Below are 18,495 nucleotides of genomic sequence, written 5' to 3'. Positions count from 1 at the left end.
AAATATTTATCAAATATAAAGTATGAGATTTTAGTTAAAGAGAAAATTATCGAGATAATTGGGCAAAAATTATGCATAAAATCAGTGATACCATAGTAATGGACACATATAAAGAAGTGCTGCGTGTGTCAAATAGTAACACACTGATCTGTGTTTGTTTTTTTTTATAATGAGGCTCTTTAAAGTCTCAGGGGTTTTAATGATCTCACTACAGTAGCGCAGCTGCTCACTATACACCGATTGAATCGCAAAGGAATACAGTCATTGTAATTAAGAGCTGAATGGAGGTTGCCCACACGTGTAACAGTAAGTGCGTTCGCTCTTTAAGCAAAAAGCATATTATAATTATTTTTCATGGAGGTGTCACTTGTTTTGTTGCAATTTCTTTTATTCATCGTTCATATTGTCTGGTTTTGTGGAAATTGTTTTCAAATGTGCTCTAGTGATATTATTCTGGACAGGAGAACACCTTGATAATACAGATACAATGGATATGGTTCGTTGTTGCTTTCAGTATATTTCATTTTGTTGATGTGTAATCAGTACTATGTATGTGGAAATGTACATTATCTGTAAAATTAATAAAGTAGGCTCTAAAGCCCCCCCAGCCCTAATTAAATTAGTCCACTTTCTTTTTAGTTGCTTTAGCCTCCCATTGTACTTCATATACGTGTTTAATTTTATCCTATCCTCACCAATGCTATATCTTAGGTTTAATATACGAAGCTGAGATACATATCTAATCTCTTTATTTGAAAAGCTTTGTAGACTACTGGTGGAAGAATGGGAGTATTGTATAGCAAGAACACATAATGATATATACTGTATATACATTTGTGATGTGCCTAAACAAACAGTTGCACCTCATGAGGCCCAAGAACACACATTACATATATATTCATACACATAAAGGTACAATACTCATTTTGTTAAAAAAAAAAAAAAAAGTGTTTTATCAAAAACTGGTCAGTTTTGTTCCCACATTAGCTCTCCAAATTCACATAAGCCAAAATACTTGTTTCAGAAAAAAGATCACAAATTTGGAGAGAAAAAAAAAAAAAGTTTGCAATAATTCCTTCAGCATTACATAAATTATAAATTGTTACCATACATTCTTACACTTCCATTGGAATTAATTCTATAAAGCAGCCATATTATAAGAGATATAACAGTACATAAATTAAATTTTCTTATGTGTTGGGAGCATTTTATTCTTACAATAATGCACACACCTACTTAAGCGTTTTAACCCCTGAAAATGAGTTAAACATATAAAGTTCTAGAGGAGCTGTGCTGCCAGGACGCAGGTAGTGATTGACGGCGACATGTGTTTACTGTTCTTAATTTGTTTACAAAATGTCCTGATCAAAAGTGGCAATGCACTATGGCTCCTGACCAGCAGTTAAGCCATGTGTTTAACTCCTTTGTGGGGAGTAAATAAATAGTGGCACATATTACAGCCTTTTACCATCTTTGCACTAGAACATCCTTTTAGGATCTATACATTGTCAGCACCGTGTCCATTTATACACCAACATAGATTGAACTTTTCTTTCCACAATCCAGGTTGGGATCTTGCACAGCCTTCCACATGATCAGCATCTCATATGGCACAAAGCGATGCACCATCAAAAGCTCTCTATAATAACAAGGGTCAAAAGGATCCAACTTGTTGGAAGGTACCCTTATGCCTACTGTGCTCATGCCTATGTGGGATGCTGGTACCAGACCTGCTTTCTCCAGACACATACCCAGATACACATCATCAATAGGGAGAAGGTCAATACTTTGTGATGCATTATATATGGCTTGGGAGGTGTAACGGGACATGAGTATTCCTCCACCTCCACAGTACATAGGATAGGAGTTTGAAGTAGTGATCTGCACAGGAACATAATACTTACTTCCAGCCTCCCTTATAGGGCCCACATTAGCTATCAGCTGTCCAACAAAGAGGTGCTTGTTCCCTCCCCCTTCCCCTAAGCCATGCAAGTACGTGATTACATTGAAAGTATTGACAAAAACATCATCATCTCCATTGAATATAAAATGCACTCCAGGACAGTTGTCTTCAAGCCACTGGTGAAACAAGACCTGTTTTAGGGTCAGGTTGAAAAAAGTGTCTTGGAATTCCCACTGCAATATGTCACCATACATTTGGCTTTCGAGGGTCAAGAGTTGTCTCATACGTTTCTCATCCTTCTGATTCTTGGGAATTCCTGAAAGAAAGATTCTCCTCACTTGAACACCGTTGTAGGCACCCTCCTCTCCCCATGTTTGTCTAATAATAGATCTTCGCTCATAGTTGGCTGGTGAGGATTTAATAGCAAGAAGTAGGAAAACATTCTTAGAAGCAACTGACCCTCCACACGTCTTGGGAGAATCCAATATCAGAGGGAAAGTCCTGCAGTGCCTGTACTTCAAGAAGTCTTTAACATGAGATGGTAATTTCGAAAACCCATCAATATTTTCCACAGATGCGTTTTCCTGGCACTTTGATATCCACTGCAACTGTTGTAAGGATGGAGATTCAGCAGTGAGACGAGATGGACGAGCAAAGGAGAGTTTCTCATGCTGTAATACTGGCGGCTCATTGGCGTCATGAACAAGAAATAAAAGGCACATGAGACCAACAAAGAGAAGGACCATAGCTTCTACATTGACACGGTAACGCTTCATGTTTAAACTGCAACAAAAAAAAACAGAAGAAAAATTTTAATCATAAACATAGGACCCACGCTTTTATTTATTTCTTTAAGGATATGGGCATGCATATATTCTAGCTTGAGGTTTCTACTGGTCCATCTTAGTTTAAAAAAGCAATTTAACAAAATATGGGGATAACAAGTAATAATAATTATGTTCCTTTATATAATTAACATTGAGTGGAAAAGAAACTGCTCTCCAGACGGGTAGGTTATAGTGAGATTTTACCCAGACCCATTTTGCCATACATACACATGGGCAATGATGGGTTTAAATCACTGATGCATAACATGCTAGCACAAGTGATTAAAAGGACACGAAACCCACATTTTTTTCTCTCATCAGTCAGATAGAGAATAAAATACAAAATAAGTTTCTAATATCAAATTTGCTTTGTTCTAATGTTATTCTTTGTTGAAGACATAGCTAGGTAGGTAGCGTGCACATGCCTGAAAAAGCACTACATGGTGTTGACATCTTTTGCACTACTGTCATATAGTGTTGCAGACACGCATAATCTTGAACTTACCTCCATGCGTTTCATGATAAGAAAATAAATTGGAAAGTTGTTTAAAATTGTATGTTCTATCTAAATCATGAAAGAAAAATGTAAGTCCCTTTAACCCCACTATTGGCAAAATATAAAATGTATCACATGGAGCAGAGAGGGCGGGGGGGGGGGGGGGGGGGGGGGGGGTTGAACTTTGGGAAATTTCAAAATTTACATTAATTTGCTGGCCCCCTGTATCATGTGACAGCCATCAGCTAATCACATACTCATATGTATACACTGAACTCTTGCAAATGCTTAATAGGAGCTGGTGCCTCAGAAAGTGTATAAGACTGCACTTTTGATAATGAAAGATTAATTTTGACTTTAGCATCCCTTTAAGTTACAACAAAGTGGTGCCCGTTACTTTGAGACAAAACATTTTTCTTCAATATTTAAGCAACTAAAATATTTTTAAAGATACATCTGCATATTATTCTTAGGCTAATCTTTGCTTTGAATATATCATATCTAGCATATATTAAGGGATATTTAAAGGGATATAAAAGGGACAGTACCACCAGATTTTTATGGGCTAGATAAAGGGTTACGCTACCCGATCTCAGTATGGGAAAATCTTAATTTTCAAAATTAATAATTCATATAATATAATTAAGAAAAAAAATGGCAAAATACTCTAAATAGAAACATACAGCAAAATTTACAAACAAAATTCTCCATGTTTAATTATGCATATAAAATAAAAATGCAGTATACTCATTATTTTACAATTTTTTTCCTGTAAATTATCATTGATTTTGACACTGCCTCAAGGGTGGTTGGGAGTACAGACTTCAGAACTCTGACCTGCTACATGCTTTATCAGTGCAATAGCTCAGTTATAACCGCCCCATATCATCGATAGCAATAGAGAGAGAATTTAGGGCTAGATATGTGGTGTGCCAACATTCGCAAGATATAGAAATATCGCCCCTGTGCTAACTTGCACTCATATCACAAGTTTAAAGTAAACGTGAAAGCGCAAGCGTAATCGCATTTTACGCTAGGCTGGGTTAGCAGAATTGAAGATCTTGCGTAAAGGATAAGGAGTTATTTAAAAGTTGCACCAAACACAAGGAACAGTAAAGTCTAAATTAAACTTTCATGATGATTCAGATACAACATGCAATTTTTTTTTTTATCTTTTATTTTGAAACCAGCAGTGCAGAACAAAAAAAAAAAAAAGAATTAAACAAATAATTTGCACCTTACAAGGTCATCAATCAATAGTCATATCTATCAAGAAAAAAAAAGTTATATTATTAACATTGTTTTAAATCACAACCTAAAAAAGAAGAGAAAAGAAAAGACCTTTTACTTCTGCTGTGCACTACTGAGATCCTTTTCTATTATATCCTTACCCCACTGGCTAACGAAGAAACAACAATAAAATAAAAAAAAAAAAATTAAGAGGAAAGGGAGAACCACTATCCCATTAGTTAGTGGGAAGGAAGGGGGGGGGGGGCAGTTGGCGGTACAAATGTATTCACCTCATCTCTCACTATCTGTCCTGCAGGAGTGTTACCAGATGCCCAGGAGTACTAGCTCTGTTTCTGAACGGGAATATCATATCATATCTCAGGAGCAGTGAGTGATTTAATAAATATTGACCATTTACAAAAAAATTGTTTGATATCAGATTCGTTGTCTATATTAATATCCCTCTGTTCTAGTAAACATTGCTTCTTTAAACAGTTCCTAACCTCTGTAATAGATGGGATTGCTCTTGCTTTCCATTTTTTGAGGATAAGGTATCTAACTGCCAGAATCGACAGGGTTACTACTTTGTCAATAGGTTGTTGACCAGCTTGATTTTTTAAACACAATATAATCTGCACCAATGATAAATCCAGAGGGGGGATCTTTAGTGACTTATTCAGCCAAAACTCTAACTTCCACCATCTTAGGGCAATCCCAAAACATGTGGATTAGATCCGCTGCAGGAAATGAACATTTAGGACATTTGTTAAAACTAAGGTTTCGGAGTTTAGAGCCTTTTTCAGGAGTAAAATACGAGTTGTGCAAGAGTTTAACATGTGCCTCCCTCCATGTAGCTGATAGGGTGACCTGTGATACTTTCTGAATTGATAGTTGTAAAAATGTAATATCAATGTTATGCCGTGGTACCCGCTGGTTCCAATCTGCAACTATTTTTTCTAAAATCAGAACTCCCTTGCTGGATCCAAGCAGATGATAACACGGAGTGATGGACATATGTTGATTCTTAAATAATGTGAGCCAACTTTCTAAGTTACCCAAAGCCCAGCGCCAGCCTACCTCTTTCATTAGCTCTACAACAAAATGTCTAATTTGCAAATATGCAAAAAATTCCTTATTGGTGATATTAAATTCAGTTTTAAAGGGATAGTCAACACCAGAATTTTTGTTGTTTAAAAAGAAAGATAATCCCTTTATTACCCATTCCCCAGTTTTGCATAACCAACACATTTATAATAATACACTTTTTACCTCTGTAATTACCTTGTATCTAAACTTCTGCTGACTGCCCCCTTATTTGAGTTCTTTTGACAGACTTGCATTTTAGCCAATCAGTGCTCACTCCTAGGTCACTTCAGGTGCTTTTGCTCAATGTTATCTATACAAAACTCATGAACTAATGCCCTCTAGTGGTCAAAATGCATTCAGATTAGAGGCAGTCTTCAAGGTCTAAGAAATTAGCATATGAACCTCCTAGGTTAAGCTTTAAACTAAGAATACCAAGAGAACAAAGTAAAATTGGTGATAAAAGTAAATTTGGAAGTTGTTTAAAATGATATGCCCTATTTAAATCATGAAAGTTTTTTTGGGACTTGACTGTCCCTTTAAGTTCCTCAAAGGTTTTGACACATTTTTTATCTTTATCGATAAGATGCATTATCCTGTCTAGCCCTAGATTATGCCATTTCTAGAATACTGCTGAATTTAGGCCTGCAGGAAACTTTGGGTTCCCCATCAGCGGTAAGTACTGAGAGACTTAGGTATTTTTTTTTTTTTTTGTCATTAAATTGCAATTTTCCACCAGGCCTTCAAAGGGTTAGAAAAGGTTTGAAGTTTTTTGATTTCCCCTGGTAGTTCTTTAGGTACACAGTGAAATAGAGCTAGCGGTAAAAATGGATTGCAGATACTTACTTCAAGTGCGCTGTTTACCACATAGTTGTTGCAGGAGATCCAATCTGCCACTGTTCGTGCTAAAAAAACGTAGTTCTACATACGGATGTCAGGCAGTGCAAGACCTCCGCTCTCTTTTGAGAGTGAGAGTTTAAGGAAATCCTGCCATATGAATTTACTAAGTGCAGGAATATCCCTCTCTAAAAGAATTATTGAGGTGTTCTGGAGGACGTAGAGGAGCTTCGGGAGAAAAAACATTTTAAACAGGGCTATCCACCCCGAAATCGATAGTGGTAAAGTCTGCCAGTTTTTTAATTTCTCCCTAATACTTGCTAAGACCGGGAAATATTAAGATTATAGATATCACCTGGCGTAGATGAGATTAAAATCCCTAGATACTCAAAAGACTCTTTAACCATCCTAAAAGGAAGAATTGTAGAGGAATTATTGTTTTTCCTAAGCCAAAGGAGTTCAGATTTTTCTGCATTGACCTTATAGCCCGAGAAGGACCCAAATTGAGCAATAATTTCCAAGAGTACAGGTATGCTGGTTTTGGTGCCCGATAAATACAAGAGTATGTCATCCGCATACAGTACAATTTTTACCTCATGTTTACCTACTTTAATTCCATTCAATTGGTGTCTAACCATAATTGCTAAAGGTTCAATGGAGATATCGAAGAGAAGGGGGGAGAGAGGACACCCCTGACGAGTTCCTCTCTCCAGCGTTAGCTGCGTTGACATAATATTATTAACTATCAATCTGGTTTGAGGTTCTTTATACAAGTTGGTTATAATTTTTAGGAACTCATCTCTGAAACCAAACTTCACTAAAGAAGTAAATAGATGGTCAAAGTTTGAGTCAAATGCTTTCTCAGCATCCATTGAAACAATAGCTAAATCAGGGACATCCTCTCCCCGACATCTCCCTATTCCTGAAATACTCTGTAATAACCAAGGCTTCTCTGATTTTTGCTATAGAATTGCGCCTATTTAAAAACCCAGCTTGATCTGTGTGAATAATATTAGTCAGTGTTAGCTGCAACCGCTGGGCTATAATTGAGTATCTTGTAATCTGAATTTAAAAAGGGCTATGGGTCTATATGACTCCTTCAGAGTAGGATCCTTCCCTCCTTAAAGAATTAAGATTGTATGTGAGGCAGAAAAGGAGGAAGCTACAGGGTCCCCCTTGACATACATGCTGTTATACAAGTTAATAAGATATGGGATGATCTCCAAAGAGATAATTTTGTAAAACTCATTAAGCAGCCCATCGGGACCTGATGCTTTGTTGAGGGTGAGGTCCGAGATAGCTTTCACTATTTCCAGCTCAGTAATCGGGGCATTGAGGATTTCATCAGATTCGGCTGATATTATAGGGTACGTGATTTTACTCCAAAAATCCTCAGACTGGGCAAGATTCGAGCTCCTTAAAGAATAAAGGTCTCGGTAATATTTAACAAAAGCCCCCGAGATCTCTTCAGACTTATGGAGGGTGTTACCCTCTTGTTGCAATATCTTGATTAAGGGTGACTTCTTGTCCCTTTTGACCAGATTGCCAAAGAGTTTCCCGGATTTGTTTCCATATCTATATAGTCTAGCTTGCAATTTTAAATTCCTCTGTGTTTCTTGAAAAACTGCAAAAATGTCTTTCATTTTTAGCCCTAATATATTTTGCCCAGTTGTAAAATAAATAAAATTATATATATATATATATATATATATATATATATATATATATATATATATATATATATATATATATATATATATATATATATATATATATATATATATATTCTGTCTGAAAAATGACAGGGAGGGCCGTGGACTCGTCGTACCGTAGAAGAAATTAATTTATCAGGTAAGCATAAATTTCCTTTTCTTCTACAAGATACGACGAGTCCACGGATTTCATCCTTATTCGTGGGATACAATACCAAAGCTACAGGACACGGATGAAACGGGAGGGACAAGACAGAGACCTAAACTGAAGGCACCACTGCTTGAAGAACCTCTCACAAAAACAGCCTCAGAAGAAGCAAAAGTATCAAATTTGGAAAAAGTATAAAGAGACGACCAAGTCGCAGCCTTGCAAATCTGTTCAACAGAAGCATCGTTTTTAAAGGCCCATGTGGAAGCCACAGCCCTAGTGGAATGAGCCGTAATTCTTTCATGAGGCTGCTGTCCAGCAGTCTCATATGCCAGGCGGATGATACTCCTCAGCCAAAAAGAGAGGTAGCTGTAGCTTTGACCCCTACGCTTTCCAGAATAAACAATGAATAATGAAGATGATTGACGGAAATCCTTAGTCGCCTGTAAGTAAAACTTCAAGGCACGGACCACGTCCAGGTTATGTAACAGACGCTCCTTCTTAGAAGGATTAGGACACAAAGAAGGAACAACAATTTCCTGATTAATATTCTTATTTGAAACAACCTTAGGAAGAAATACAGGTTTGGTACAGAAAACCACCTTATCAGAATGAAACACAAGATAAGGTGAATCACATTGTAACGCTGAGAGCTCCGAAACTCTACGAGAAGAAGAAATAGCAACCAAAAATAAAACTTTCCAAGATAACGTAATATCTATGGAATGCATAGGTTCAAACGGAACCCCTTGAAGAACTCGAAGAACTAAATTCAAATTCCAGGGAGGAGTAATTGGTCTAAATACAGGCTTAATTCTGGTTAGAGCCTGACAAAAAGACTGAACATCTGGAACATCTGCCAGACGTTTGTGAAGCAAAATTGACAAGGCAGAAATCTGCCCCTTTAAGGAACTTGCTGATAACCCTTTTCCAATCCTTCTTGGAGAAAAGACAGAATCCTGGGAATCCTAACTTTACTCCATGAGTAGCCCTTGGATTCACACCAATAAAGATATTTACGCCATAGCTTATGATAGATTTTTCTAGTGACAGGCTTCCGTGCCTGTATTAAAGTATCAATGACAATGACGAATCTGAGAATCCCCGCTTAGATAAGATCAAGCATTCAATCTGCAAGCAGTCAGCTGCAGAGAATTTAGATTTGGATGTTGGAAAGGTCATTGAATGAGAAAATCCTGTCTCAAAGAAGTTTCCACGGTGGCAGAGAGGACATGTCCACTAGATCCGCATATCAAGTCCTGTGTGGCCACGCAGGCGCGATCAGGATTACTGAAGCTCTCTCCTGTTTGATCCGAGCAATCACGCGTGGAAGGAGAGGAAACGGCGGAAACGCATAAGCTAGGATGAACGACCAGGGCACTGCCAAGGCATCTATCAGTTCTGCCTGGGGATCCCTCGACCTGGATCCGTATCTTGGCATTCTGACGAGATGCCATCAGATCCAATTCCGCCCCATCGGAGAATCAGAGAGGCAAACACCTCTAGGTGGAGTTCCCACTCCCCCGGATGAAAAGTCTGTCGACTTAGAAAATCTTCTTCCCAGTTCTCTACTCCTGGGATGTAGATTGCCGACAGATAACAAGAGTGGGCCTCCGCCCATCGAATTATCTTGGATACTTCTATCATCGCTAAGGAACTCCTCGTTCCCCCTTGATGATGGATATAAGCTACAGTCGTGATATTGTCCAACTGGAATCTGATGTATTTGACCGAAGCCAATTGAGGCCACGCCTGAAGCGCATTGAATATTGCTCTAAATCCAGAAAATTGATTGGAAGTAGAGACTCCACCTGTGTCCATACACCCTGAGCCTTCAGGGAATTCCAGACTGCACCCCAGCCCAGGAGGCTGGCGTCCTTTGTCACCATCACCCACGAGGGTCTACGAAAACACGTCCCCTGGGACAGATGATCCAGCGACAACCACCAAAGAAGAGAGTCTCTGGTCTCTTGATCCAGATTTATCTGAGGCGATAAATTCACATAGTCCCCATTCCACTGTCTGAGCATGCACAGCTGCAGTGGTCTGAGATGAAAACGAGCAAACTGAATGATGTCCATTGCCGCTACCATTAATCCAATTACTTCCATACACTGAGCCACTGATGGCCGAGGAATGGACTGAAGGGCTCGGCAAGAATTTAGAATCTTTGATTTTCTGATCTCCGTCAGAAATATCTTCATGTCTACCGAGTCTATCAAAGTTCCCAAGAAGGGAACCCTTGTCTGTGAAACTAATGAACTCTTTTCTAGGTTCACCTTCCAACCGTGAGATCTCAGAAAAGACAACACTGTCTGTATGAGAATTCGTCAGATAAGTCGACGCCTGAAATAAAATATCGTCCAGATAAGGCGCCACTGCTATGCCCCGCGGTCTGAGAACCGCCAGAAGGGACCCTAGAACCTTTGAAGATCCTGGGTGCTGTGGCCAACCCGAAGGGAAGAGCCACAAACTGAAAATGTTTGTCCAGGAAGGCAAACCTTAGGAACTGATGATGATCCTTGTGAATAAGGATATGAAGGTAAGCATCCTTCAAGTCCACGGTAGTCATATATTGACCCTCCTGGATCATTGGTAAGATCGTTCGTATAGTCTCTGTCTTGAATGATGGGACTCTGAGAAACTTGTTTAGACACTTGAGATCTAAAATGGGTCTGAAAGTTCCTTCTTTTTTGGGAACCACGAAAAGATTTGAGTAAAACCCCTGTCCCTGTTCCAGTTTTGGAACGGGACAAATTACTCCCATGGTAGAGAGGTCTTTTACACAGCGTAAGAACGCCTCTCTTTTTATCTGGTCTACAGACAATCGTGAAAGATTAAACCTCCCTCTTGGGGGGGACTTCCGGTGGGCGGGCATAGAAAGAGGACGCAGGTTTGCTGAGCTCCGTATGTTTATGCTCACAAACCTGGGATTTTTCTACCTAAAGTGCCCGGAAAGCTGAAATCCTTGGCAGGGGACCATCTTGACACCTGCCCGGACAAGTAAAGCGAGGAGCGCATTCGATCTGCTCCCCCATCGGCAAGCCACTATAAAAGATCGCGGCGGCGATCAGAGACAGAGACCGGACCGCCCCACACAGTAAATGCAGGGTAAGTGGAGAGCTTAGTGGGCCACAGTTTGAGCGAGGAGAGCCAGATTCTAGCTTCCACTAGCTTCCACTAGCCAGAAGCGGACGGCCGCATCAGTATCGGATACCGGTGAGTGGCGTAACAAACTTGCGGCAGCCATCTTGTGTAACGGCGCTGCAGGTGTTGAGCCCTGCAGCCCCCCTTGAGCCTCACGAGTCTCTCCTGGCTCCCCCTAAACTAGAATCCTATTGCTGGCCAGTGAAAGGGAACGGAGGGAACCTTAATCAAGAGGACTAAAAAGTTAAATATTGTCACACACTGGGCATAGAGAGAGAGTGCACGGTACTCCACGTGGGGCTGCTCATTACAGTCTAATAATCACAACTGTTAACACAGGCCCAATAACACCACAATATTGCAGCATTAACTGGTTCCACATAAGTGAGTTGAAAGTTTGGGACACACTGAGAACCTGTGGGGAGAAAGAAACTACAAAGCCAACACTGCTGAAATCAATTAAAAGACACCTGCAAGCACAAGAGAAAAAAGGAATAAAGAGGTGGCACTTATAAATACAGCCGTTAGCTCCACAACAGAGCCAAAGATACCAGGCTAGTCACTATAGGAGACTAAGAGTTTATTTGCTGACCGGATAACCAAGCATAGTAGCAGTCTGCAAACCCACAAGCAGAAAGGGGAATAGACAATCTACAATTAGAAGTTAAGCTTGCAGGACATTTCTGGACCACATCTCCCCCATAGAATAGTGTCGGGGAAAAAAACAAAACAGAACACAGCAAAAGGAGTGGGTTGCTAACAACTTGAGGAGGCCTCAGTATTCTTGGACTGCTCACCAAGAGACTCACCTCAGGCTGACAGGATTATTCACCCCCGCTACAGCCACAGTGTTTGCATCAGTGTGACACCCTCTGGTAACATGCAAGGCTAAACTTATGTGAGTTCATACCCCCTCACTCACCCACCAAGCAGAAAAGACTTACAAACTTTCTGATAGACCTGATGATTTGTATTTTTTAAGTGTTTCCATACAGTTCAGTGGATTTGCCCTCTCACCCTGTAACAGACATACTATATCATTATTCCTGGCTAGAATCCATAGCTATAAAAACCCACTCACCTGTATGCAAAAATATTACAACTCTTTCACTAAAACAACCGTCACAATGACGAACAGATTAAAAAATTCTGACAAGAGAAAGAATCAAGCAGAGATACAACAGGTGGCAGTGGCCGCTGAAGATATGCCCTTGAACAACACTATAGACACCCATCCAATAGTCTCCCAGATCTCAGCCCTGTTTTTGCCGAAAATTGATCAGCTCCAGTCAGGAATGGACTCACTTACAGCAGAAGTTAAATCCTTCAATGGTAGACTGACACAGGTGGAGCAGAAGGTTGCAGACAGTGAACTCCGCCACAGAGAGACTGAATCCAATGTTCAAACGCTACAACAACAAAATGAGAAACTATGGGCTAAGATAGACGATCTAGAGAACAGATCGCGCAGAAACAACCTGCGAATAGTGGGAGTTCCGGAGTCGATCTTACCCACGCAACTGATGGAGTTCGCAGAAAATACCCTACCACAGTTATTAAAAATCCCACAGGATTCCTTACCCTGTACAGCAGAGAGGGCGCACAGAGTGGGAGACCCAAGGAAACAGGGAGGACCCAACCAAGCACCACGCCAAGTTATGGTGAAATATCTCAGCTTCCAAGACAAAGTCACCATCCTGCAGGCATACAGAAAGACATCCCCATTGGAATATGAGGGAAAGAGAATCTATTTGTTTCAGGACTACTCTGCCACAGTGGCAGCACGAAGGAGAGAATTCTCACCATATTGTAAACAGCTAATAGACCAGGGCAGGTCAGCGGTTTTATTGTTTCCAGCACGCCTGAGACTCCAGACAACAAGAGGCCCACTGTTCTTTGATTCACCAGAACAATTGAATCTCCACTTACAGGTGGAGAGAGAACGTCAAGAGGCTGGGGAGGGCAGAGACACTGACCCACCAACTTGAAACTCACTGCAGGTCCACAGAAGGAAATACCACAGATAGACTATAAGTTCAGTCATGCAAATTGGTATCCTTAAAATGTGAGGGGGGGGGGGGGGGGACTCTTCTTTAGAAGGGTTATACTTGTTTCTTAACTGTACCTGTTCCTTATTTGTTGGGGATTGTGGGGAGAGGAGGAACTACTGTTTGCAAAAGGGATTACTGTTTGTCATTTCGTTGTTTAACATTGTTTGTCTCTCTTTTGAAGTGTGAACGTTTAAAGCTGCCTGGATCCGTGTGACCTTGGGGCGTTACTCCGGGAGAAAGGGGTCATAAAACACCTTGACATACACAGAGTGTAAGTAAATACTAGACAGTTGGGGAGACTCTGCACCACACTTTAAGCGCTTACCAAGACGTACCACACTCAGGTATTCTCCAACACTTTCGACTGATACCCATCCCAGTATAAGATGAAGTTAATTACATGGAATGTGGGAGGGATTACATCCCCAATCAAGAGGAAAACTATTCTTAGGCAGCTGAACATTAAGAAGGCTGACATAGCGATATTAGAAGAAACACACCTCTCACAAACTGAACACCAGAAGCTGAAGCAGAGCTGGGTGGGAGAGGTTCTGTACACACCGTATGAGGCAAGGAGGGCGAGGGGTGTTGCTGTACTATTTCGCAAAGGCTTAAACTACACTATTTCCCAGACGATAGCTGACAGAGACGGTAGATACCTAATTATCAAATTGGTAGTTGACACACTACACTTGGTATTATGTGGCATATACGGGCCCCATACTGAAAAGAAGCACTTCTTAACCCAAATACAAACCCAACTTATTCAGTTCTCAGACCTGCCCATCGTTATAGGAGGTGACTTTAACATAGCACCACTTACTCCAGCGGATAGATTCCGAAACCCGCACCTTCCTCCACAACCAATTCGTCCCTGGCCTGGTTCCAAAAGGGAAACCCTAATTCTCAAAAACTTTAGGAACACTCTATCACTCTCTGACGTTTGGAGAAACCGCAACCCAGAGTCGAGGGACTTCACATGCCTGCACCCGTCCAAAACTACCCTATCCCGCATAGACTACTTCTTGGTGACAGACTCCTTCTGTCCCCGAGTCACAGATGTACGAATTGACCCCATTACAATATCAGACCATGCACCAGTATCAATTACTATAAACACCACAACAACACACAGACAGGCTCGCAGATGGAGATTCCCGGCCCACTTATATCACGACCTGAATTTACATAAATATTTAATTGGGGAATGGCTGGGATACAAGGATTTGAACATCCAACATCTTAGAGATATCTCTCTATTTTGGGAATCAGCGAAGGCAGTTCTAAGAGGGGTGGTCACAGCATATGCAGCCAAGCTAACCAAAACCCGTAGGTCGAGAGGGGATCTGCTCCTCCGCCAACTGCTGAATGCCAGAAACCAATACTTAAGGAATCCCACTGACTCGAACAGAACAAAATACCGAGACACAAAATCCCTCAGGGACACATATCTTACTCAGTCCTCTATTAACGCTCACAATAGGCTACAGGCCAAATATTACCGTTTCGGCAATCGTACTGGAAAGTTACTGGCAAGGCTCACTAGACTTGAGAAAAAATCCAGCACCATAACAGCCGTGAGACGGGGCGACAAAATTCTCACACAAGAACCAGACATACACAGAGCATTTGACTACTACTCAGACCTCTATAGCTCACAAGAGACTGACCCAGACAAAAAAGACCTCTTCTGGAAAGACTTACATTTGCCACAACTAGACGCAGAACAAAAACAAAAACTTAACGCCCCAATACACCCATTGGAGGTTAGTAAAGCGATCGAAGCACTCCCGCTTGAGAAAACCCCAGGACCAGATGGGCTGCCTGGGGAATTCTACAAGATGCTCAAAGTAGACACCACAGATACACTAACATCCTTATACAATGCAATACTGGATGGGGAGGCTAGGTTGTCCAATCGTTTTACAGAGGCGAATATAACGGTGATTCCCAAGCCAGACAGAGACCCTTTACTGACGTCCTCATATAGACCAATCTCCCTACTTAACGTGGACTACAAATTTTTCACCAAGATACTGGCTAATAGACTGGCGGGGGTGCTCCCTTCACTAATACACAAAGATCAAACTGGATTTGTACAGGGTAGAACCGCAGTTAGAAACATGAGACAGCTCCAATTAGTACTAGCTCATTTCTGGGGGAGGCAGAATAAAAACCAACCTAGGAAAGGGGAGGACGCATGCTTGATCCTAGTAGATGCTGAAAAAGCATTTGATAAGATGCTCTGGGATCACCTCTTTACAGCCCTGGGGAAATATGGAGTGCAGGGACCTTTCTTGAAGGCTATTGAAACCATCTATAACACACCCCAAGCAGCGATCTTGATAAATGGAACGCCATCCAAAACATTCCCTCTTAAGAGAGGCACGAGACAGGGATGCCCCCTCTCCCCACTCCTCTTTGACCTCGCATTAGAGCCTCTAGCGATAAAAATTAGAACTGACACACCCGGACTTAATATAGGGGATGAAACCATCCACCTGTCCCTTTTTGCTGACGACATGGTGCTTTACATACGTGACCCTAGAGTCAATATTCCCACCGTTATGACGATTATCAATGGATTCAGTGACATATCAGGATACCGGATAAACAAAGACAAATCCGAATTACTATGGCTATATGACACACAACCTTCCATTCCCCTTAGAGACAACTTTAAAATCATTCACAACACGTTTAAATATTTGGGGATAAATCTAGCACTGAACCCTGCCAAATGGTATGACGCTAACTTTAAACCATTGTTGAAGGAGCTTAAGCAATTACTAGCGAACTGGCACGGCCTACCGCTCTCACTGTCTGGAAGAATAGGGTTAATTAAAATGATATTATTCCCCAAGCTCTTATACACACTACAGATGTTGCCTGAACTACTACACAAACAAGATCTCAAATCACTAAATAAAGAAATCCTTAATTTTTTGTGGAAGGGAAGGAAACACAGAATGAATCACAGCAAACTAACATGCCAGCCTATAGTGGGAGGATTTGGGCTCCCTAACGTTGAATATTACAATTGGGCAGCCCTTGCCAAATACGTAATGGACTGGTTGGTGGAAAAAAACCACTTCACCAATAGCTCACTTGAGTCCGAACTAATCAAACCATGGTCCCTAAAGATGCTACCACACATGACACACGCACAGATAGAACCCACTATCAGGGAGATACCACCCCTCTATCATCCAATAAGGGCCTGGTGGAAGATATGCAAGACGCTTAAAGTCTCGCACAAACACACAGTCTACTTGCCCCTAAAAGGTAACCCTAACTTTCCTGCAGGGATAACTACGAAACCCTTTAAACAGTGGGAGGGGTGGGGGATCTCAGCAGTTAAACAAATCTTGATGGATGATGGGAAGACAGTCAGAGCATTCAGAGACTTGCAACAAGACTTTCACATCCCTAACACTCACCACTTTGCCTACCTCCAAGTGAGACACTATGTGCAAGACATAGTAAGAACAGAAGCTATGCCTGATAACAATTGTGACATTTACAAGCTTTTAAACTTGACAAGGGGTGGGATGACATCCATCTCACATGCTTACAAAGCCCTCCAATCTCAAGCCAACAACACTCTCAAAATACATATTCAGAATATCTGGAACACACTGACAGAACAAAATACCATTGACCAGGGAATAGAGCAAAGCTTTGAGAAAGTGAGAAAGGCCACTTTATCGACTGACATACGAGAATCCCATACAAAATTGATCAACAATGTATACATTACGCCCAAAATGTTTCACAGATGGGTTCAGACCTCGACAGGACTGTGTCCAAAATGTGCACATAAGGATCCCAATATTCTACACAAGATCCTGAAGTGCCCAAAGTTAACTAAGTTCTGGGGAATGACACAGAGATGGTTGGAGGGCTGTATTGGGGTAAAATTAGGTTTCACGACAGAAATGATATTCTTCCTACACTCACAGCCCAAAATTACAAAACACGTGGAATTTGCCCACAATGTCATACTACACGCTAGGAAACTCATTCTTGGGCAAGGGATGCTTCCCACATCACCTACACTGGCGCACCTCAAAGGTGCTTTAAGACAACAGATGACAAACGAACAACTAGACACTCAAGGGGACATTACACGAAGGACAAGGAAGTTTGTGACCAAGTGGGAACCCTTCATCAAAACGCTAGACCTTACACACCAAAGACAAATCCTATACCCACTTAAAGACTCTGACTTCATCCTCAATGCGCAGCTGAGGGGCGACTGGAACATATTTACCTAGACATCTTTTAGACAACAATCAGAATAGGAATGGGACAACATACTGAGTGAGTGAATCCTGGAGTGACGCCCCCGGGGAGTGAGGACAGAACAGATAGATCTTATAAAAGGAGAGACAGAGTTAGAAGTTAGAAGGGGGGGGGGGGTTATTCACCTTGGGCTGGTGATACTCTCTTTCAGATGGAGCACCTTTGGAAGGACACTTAAAGAGACTTTGTTATTACGTACTGTTGAAGAAGGTGAGATGTTATCAGTTAAGGGGAGAGAGCACATAGCCCACTAGCTTTCTTGTAATATTAATGTTGCACACTTGACTTTTGATTTAGTTATAGAATTGGGAGTGGAAAGTAAGAGGAGTAGAAGGGAGAGAATTGATTTGAGAAAAAGGAAAAACTTGTGTGGTTGAGGATCTAATATGCATTTTCTTCCTTTCATCTTACACATAATTGACTTGTCATTTGTTTTCTATTTGTTCATGTATACCACACGAAAAATAAAGTATTTAATAAACCTCCCTCTTGGGAGAAAATCCTTGAATTCCAGTTGATACATGTGGGTCACGATTTCCAATGCCCAGTGATCCTGAACATCTCTTGCCCAAGCCTGGGCAAAGAAAGAAAGTCTGCCCCCTACTAGATCCGGTCCCGGATCGGTGGCTGCCCCTTCATGTTGTCTTTGTAGCAGCAGCAGGCTTCTTGGGTTGTTCCAAGCCTGGTTGGGTCTCCAGACGGACTTGGACTGAGCAAAATTCCCTTCCTGCTTTGTGGATGTCAGGGTGCCAGGAA

The 18,495-nt window shown here is 41.2% G+C and overlaps 1 protein-coding gene across 2 annotated transcripts in view; it reads right to left on the bottom strand.

Moving 5' to 3' along the window:
- Positions 1-734: 734 nt before the first annotated feature.
- Positions 735-18,495, bottom strand: part of LOC128649537 (N-acetyllactosaminide beta-1,3-N-acetylglucosaminyltransferase 3-like) — a 91,582-nt gene continuing 73,821 nt past the window's right edge. For both annotated transcript variants that reach the window (XM_053702870.1, XM_053702871.1), the window contains exon 2: positions 735-2,686. In XM_053702870.1, coding sequence (XP_053558845.1) covers positions 1,525-2,679 — 1,155 coding nt within the window. In that variant the 5' untranslated portion in view covers positions 2,680-2,686 and the 3' untranslated portion in view covers positions 735-1,524. The remainder of the gene's footprint in view (positions 2,687-18,495) is intronic.

The sequence above is a fragment of the Bombina bombina genome, chromosome 2 (genome assembly GCF_027579735.1).
Source record: "Bombina bombina isolate aBomBom1 chromosome 2, aBomBom1.pri, whole genome shotgun sequence".
NCBI classification, from domain to species: Eukaryota; Metazoa; Chordata; class Amphibia; order Anura; family Bombinatoridae; genus Bombina; species Bombina bombina.
The sequence above is the reverse complement of the archived record's forward strand: the minus strand, read 5'-3'. Positions and strand labels throughout refer to the sequence as shown.